We start from the raw sequence: 6,546 nt of genomic DNA, 5'->3' as shown, positions 1-6,546 counted from the left end.
ATTAGTAGAGATTTTAGCGTTAATGAATCAAAAAGACGGCCGTGTTTGGCGGCGATGTGGGAGCTTTCAGTGCATCCCAGGCAGAGGGAGAGGGCGACATGACAAGATACGATAAACGAATGATGACACGATGTATCAGAGGCCGGACGAGCTCAAGAGGATCGGGAATCAGGCTCTGGGGGTAAACTCACACGTCCGAGCTGCTCAAGCGTGGAAAGGCCCTTTAGCGTCGTTTGCTTGTGTCGTCTGAGAGAACCATTACCATTCCCAATACCATTACGAGTACAAGGCGTTTTCTTCGACACACTTTTTGAAGTGAATGGACGGTTTATAGACTGACTTTCACAGCAGATTGGCGAGTAATTAGTTAATTTACTCATTTACATTTCCTTGAGTAAAGTAGGCGACACTTTTTACTCATTGACTGCCAGCCATTTTCAAATCAGAGAGGTTTTTCAGAATTTTGACTGCTTTTTCCAAGACCCACAGAAAATTTAGATCTATGTCAACATGAAACCCACCACAAGAAAGATTAACTCTTTTCTTCCATCCAACAAAAAATGTCTGTTTGTTTGTACCTCTTTCCATTCTTTCGTCCGTAGAAAATAGGTGAAATCCCCCAAAATGCTGTTTTCTGACCAAAAAGCTGAGAAAACGAAAGAGCAACGCTGCCACCTAGTGACTCAATAAAATAACTTGTAGTTCTTTTACTGAGTCACTAGGCGGCACCACTAAGATTTTAACAGCAGACACGCTCAAGGCTTTGCTGCAGCTGTTCCCAATGAAAAACCTAATTCTATAGACGCCATTGGCAGTCAATGAGTTAAGATAAGTTATTTCACTAATTTGCACGGTGTGGCTATGCAAGTTTCTCTGACCTGAAGTTGTGAGTTCCAGTACTTCCTGTCTGTTTTCTTTTACTGGAATAATAATCATATTTTCTAAAGATTATGTTGTGGGCAGTGAGTTCCCGGTAGATGATCATTTACTGTGTTCAAATCTTGATGTAACGAGTTCAGAGGAGACGCCTGTGATCATAAAGGATTGATGGTTTGTCTTGAAGCTAAAGGCTAACATGCTGTAAAAAAAAAACAATTAATAAAAGGCACTATTTCAAATTGAATAATGCATGAAAAGAATGTTAGCCTTTAGCTTCAAGACAAACCCACTGATCCTTATAAACATTGACGTCTCCTCTACGGAAATAATTACACTGTACAGCAACTCGTTCACCTGCAGGAAGTGATCATCTACCAGGAACCCATTGTCCACCACAGAATCTCTAGGAAATGCGATGATTCGAACGGGTCGAAGCTCATCTTAATGGAGATTAATACAAACAGGAAGTACTAGTGCCCACAACTTCAGCTCAGAGGAACTAGCGTAGCCACATTGCGCAACAAGCCAAATGAACGGATGCCTTTTTACAGAACAGCTCATGTCCAAGAAAGAGTTTTATTGATTTATCTATTCTTATTTAACGATAATATTGAGAGTTACTTGCAGCTAAATGGTCTCTTTTCACCTTTACTTCAGCTCTGTGTAGATTTTTCTCATGTGTTTATAGCAGCTTAGTAGCTACAGCGTTTTGATTGTTTTGTTGCAGCTTAGACTTGCATTACTTCATGCTGTTGCTTATCACTATTTTTTCCCTCCGCATTGCTGATATACTCGACCACGGCTCGTTTGTGTAAGTCGGTGACTTTTCCTCTAACGACCAAGAGCACGGCGATGTTTAGTTTGTCATATCGCCCGCTCCCCAGCTCCTGTAGTGTTCTTGTACTGCAGTAAAAGTGATCGTGTGGTAGTGCTCCTTCATTAGTAGTAACTATAGCAGTAGTAGTGGTGGAAGTAGCCGTCGCGGTGGCTATGTGGTGAGTTTGGAGTAGCTGGGCGGGGAGAAGCGCCGGCGCAGGTACTTGAGGATGTAGAGGGGCAGGCAGCTGACCAGGGTGATCACTGTGACCTTCCACAGGAACGACACGGTGGCGATGAAGTACACGTCTGCAACGGAGAGCAGGGAGGGGGGAAGGATGGCAGAGTTAAAACAGTATGCAGAGAGAGGTACGGAAAATATCAATATACACATTGTTTGACCATTATTCCCTCATCCATGTTTAGTGTCCCAGGAGGAGCACGTTTATGAATTTCAATTGTCTCCTTCATTTATCCACGGTGTTTACTGTCCTCTTTCCTGATCATTTTAGCTCCATAAACTCCGCCATCTTTGACCGTTGCAAAAAGGAAAACAAAATTATGGACCAAGATGGAGTGAAAAGCTTTGAAAACATCAGGTTTCAATGAGACGAAGAATAAAGTAAACTTCAAGTGGTCTGTGAATGTAAATATTAGACATAATATTAGATAATTATAATACCGTAAATGCTCTTATATAGGCCGGGGCCTTTATTTACTCAAGGGCATCTGGGACCGGGCCTTTATTGGAACCAGGCCACAATTAGAGACAGGCCTTTATTTCTATTTGAGCAAAACGGACGACCAGGAAAATGAAGAAAAATGAGATTTGTGTCCATTTGCACCTAAAATATTAGGTTCATTTATTGATTAACATTTCAAACCCTCTCCCAGCGGCTGGAACACTGACGCCTTTTATTTTGTCGGGACAACAGGAAGTGTTTCGTTGCTGTTAGCGGAGCTTTGACATCAGTGTCACTGCAGGTTTCTGTTTCGCTTTTACCGCGGGCCGGATTATTTGTTGTTATCTTGTGTAAAAGGCGAGTTTAGACGGAGCGTTTGTGTTTGTGATCGATCATGAGACTGACCCGAGAGAAGACGAGACGCTCGCGCTGATGGGAGGAGTTATTTTGAGGCGTGGGACTGACCTGCACACGGAGCAGCTGGACGCGATCGCTCGTATAGCATTGGGCTTAAGACACGTTCTAAACAACTGTAAAGACTGGTGCCTATTTTTTAACACCTTTCTACAGCTAGATATTGCTCCTGTGATAACGCTGGGCTAGGCACAATTAAAGGGACTCGTACTAATGAGGGCCGGACTGTTAGCATTGGAGTTGCGCGGCTATGACCGAACAACACGTCACGCAAGGGTAGTTATTTTGTCAAGGAGTGAGGAATGACTGTCTATTGATAATATGTCTATGGTCCCATCCCTAATAACAATTGCAATTCTGGTCAAAACACCACACAAAATACCACACAATTGACACAATTATCAGTTTAAAACAGGCATTCTGATTCGGATTCTGACGACATTTTATTTCAATGCTTTGAAGACGTGATGTGAAGAAGGCTCGGCCAGGATAACTGTTCACTTGACCCATCCTTCTATGTCACTGGAGTAACTGCTCAGAGGTTGAACACTGAGTTGCAAAAGGAACAGACACAGGGAGAACATGCAGACCTTACTGAGGCGAGAACTCCTGCCACTGTTCCTCCACTCGTCCCCAAAAAACTCACGAGACGGCGTTCCTACATGACATATCTTCACCATGGTTTCTTTCTGTTTACGGTTGCTTGTTTTTGCGAAAGCTGCGCCGGCTTTAACGAGCGTCTAAAGTTAATCTTCTGCTAATCCTTACATAAAACAAGGCTCTCGTGGAAAAACTCCAAAAGGAGCCCGACAGCTTTTTTACATCGACCAAAAGCGTCAGAAGAAATGCCCTTAAAATCTATTCCCAGTCTCACATCCCGAAGGAAAGAAAAGCATCCAGAGGGCTTCCACTTGACCACACGCCAGTCACGCTCCACACCCAACATAAAGCTCTAAATAAAGGCGTGGAGCTTTTGGCTACTGGGCTTTTCTTAATATGGCAAGGCTGGGTTTATTTTCTCTACAGTTTTAGGTAAATACACGTTACAAAACCTGGCAGCGCGTACGTCTCACTAACAGTGGCCATTTATGTACAAACAATGGACGTTTGCCCGTTTAAGACACAAAACAAGTTCGATAGTAGTAGTTCGTAGTGTCAATTTGAGAATAAAATGAAAGGTGAAGGGACAGAGGGTTACTGTGCATCCAATTATACAATGGAAATATTCTTTTTTCACTCAAACTTGGCTGTAAATACTGTTTCAAGTGACGTTAGCCTGCAGTTAGCTTTGCCTGTTAGCCTGTTAGCTTCTTCTTTGTGATTTCATTAGTGTGTGTTGCTTTCTCCGGACCGGTGGCAGTAAAGTTGCAAACATGGTTTTCTGTCCAGAGACACCAGGGGGCGATGAAGGACCCTCCAATCATCCCATAAACACTTGTATTACCCCCACAGGGACTACGGAAAGGATTTATTAAGGTAAACACGTTACTTAGTGCTGCTTTAATGACAAATTTCACTCGAGTCCCACTACTACCACCATTACATCACATGACCACACTTTCCTGATGAGCACAGTTAAAACTGCATCTGGGATTATTGAATCGCCTCTGGTCGAGGTCAAGGTCAAGTTTATTTCTATAGCACATTTACAACAACCACGGCTGCCCAACGTGCTTCACAAACAGATGATAAAAACTATGAATACAAATACAAACAAGGCATAATAAACTTTACGTCAAAATCAATTAAACAAAAATACAATGTAGAAACAGCATATTAAAAAGCCTGTGTAAAGAGGTGGGTTTTAAGGGAGGACTTAAAACTGCTTAGAGGACCTGCAGAGAGAAAAAGGCTCTGGACATTATGCAGGACCCGAGTCATCCCGCACACTCTCCTTCCTCCCCACTGGGAGACGTCTGTGGATCCTCAAATCTCGTTTCAGAGACAGCTTTTATCCTCAGGCGTATGCTGTACTGTACTGTCATATACTGTGTCTTGTGGTGTAAAGTGCAGTATAATAACTTTTAGTTACTAGTTACTGTCAGTGCAATAGTTAGTTGCCGAGTTTTTGTCGTAGTAGTGATACAATATTTAATTTATCTGTAGTCTGTTCATCACTATTCACATGGTGTCTCCTGTCCCCCCCCCCCCCCTTCGGGAGTGCCTGTCTAGATCTAACGGAGGAACCTGCATTCTGGAATCTGAGGACTGGACGGTCTGTGATCTTGGCCCGTCTGCTGAGGGATCCTTCGGCCCTGGGTCTCTATAGCCTGTCCGTCCATGGGAGTGGATCTCTCCTTCTGTGGTTCTCCCCAAGGTTTCCCATTTCTCCTGCCGGGTTTTTGAGTTTTTCCTCGCCGTGCTGGAGAGTCTAAGGACGGGGGACGCCCACGCCGCTCGTCACTACCTCCTATTGGACATTATATTTGCCTGGGTTCACCTGAACTTTTAATTGTCATATTTTTTGCTATGTTTTATTGCCTTAATGTTTGGTGCAGCTGTGAGGCCACTTCTGTTGTGATATTGGGCTAAACAAAACCATCAAACTTAAACTTAAACTTACTAGTGGTTTAGTTTGGTTCTGTCTGTTGACTTGATTAATGATTTTATATTGTCTTATTGCTTTTACCCTTCCTCTGTAGCTGATATTCAATCATAACACCAATTACAGTATAAATATCTTGGTTTTATTATTGACAGTTCTCTTACTTTCAAAGTTAGACTTGGTTTCTATTTTAGAATCAAATCTTGTTTATCTTTTAGGGCCAAAAAACAACTTGTTGCTGCAACTTTCCTCCCAGTCTTGGATTATGGGGACATTATTTACAGACACGCATCTGCGAAATCGCTGCGGTCGCTGGATACAGTTTACCATGGAGCACTTAGATTCATTTCCAATCTCAAACCTCTCTCTCACCACTGTCTTCTTTACTCCCATGTAGGTCGGCTGTCTCTCTCCTCAAGACGTTTTATTCATTGGCACTTGTTCATTTACAAAACATTACTTGGTTTACTTCCCTCTTATTTACAGTCAAGCGTCACTCTCAAACCAAACACCGGTCACAGCCTTCGTTCACAGGATCGAATCCTCCTTTCAGTTCCTAATGTAAGGACTGACATGGGGAAAAAGGCTTTTAAATATTGTGCTCCTTCTGATTGGAATCAACTGCAAAATGAGCTGAGTTTTCGTGAGCTGGTCTCTCAGAACTCTTTTAAATCTAAACTGAAAAAATTTGTACAAAGCCGTGATGGTTGCTGTTGTTTTACCTAAGATGTATTTTATATTTTGTATTATATTTGATGTAACTGTTAAAAAAAAAACTGTTATGAAAAATTAGATCATCGTAATCTGTATATTGATAATGATAACAATTTCTTGATACAGGATATGGGCTCATTCTACAATCTAATCTAATCTTATTGAGTTTGCACCAAAGTCCTGTCATTTCAACAAACACATCAGTAAAAAGGCCAGCAGGAAGATGACAGGACACTGGGCATTTCCTCTTTGATATTATGGGCCGTGTACGCCAGGACACACGGTCACTGTCCTCACTTTTAGACTTCCAAAAATCCCACTTATTTCACCCCAGAGACTCTGCGGGGAAACAGGGGACGGCCTCGCTGTGACACGATGACGTACAAATCCAAGGGCAGACGGTTCAAAACAAACGCAATCAGGCCACGCTGAATCGAAAGGGAATCTTGGGTAAATATAAGTGTGAACAGGGAAAATTGTCATCCAAAACAATTG

At 42.4% G+C, this 6,546-nt stretch overlaps 1 protein-coding gene across 1 annotated transcript in view; it reads right to left on the bottom strand.

The window, feature by feature from the left end:
• Window positions 1-1,840: 1,840 nt before the first annotated feature.
• atp9a (ATPase phospholipid transporting 9A) overlaps window positions 1,841-6,546 on the bottom strand; it is a 90,156-nt gene continuing 85,450 nt past the window's right edge. Inside the window, exon 28 of the mRNA XM_079574867.1 lies at window positions 1,841-2,004. Within this exon, the coding sequence (XP_079430993.1) occupies window positions 1,868-2,004 (137 nt within the window). The 3' untranslated portion in view covers window positions 1,841-1,867. The remainder of the gene's footprint in view (window positions 2,005-6,546) is intronic.

The sequence above is a fragment of the Gobius niger genome, assembly GCF_951799975.1.
Source record: "Gobius niger genome assembly, chromosome: 17".
NCBI classification, from domain to species: Eukaryota; Metazoa; Chordata; class Actinopteri; order Gobiiformes; family Gobiidae; genus Gobius; species Gobius niger.
Note: the sequence above shows the minus strand (reverse complement) of the source record. Positions and strands in the feature narration are given on the sequence as shown.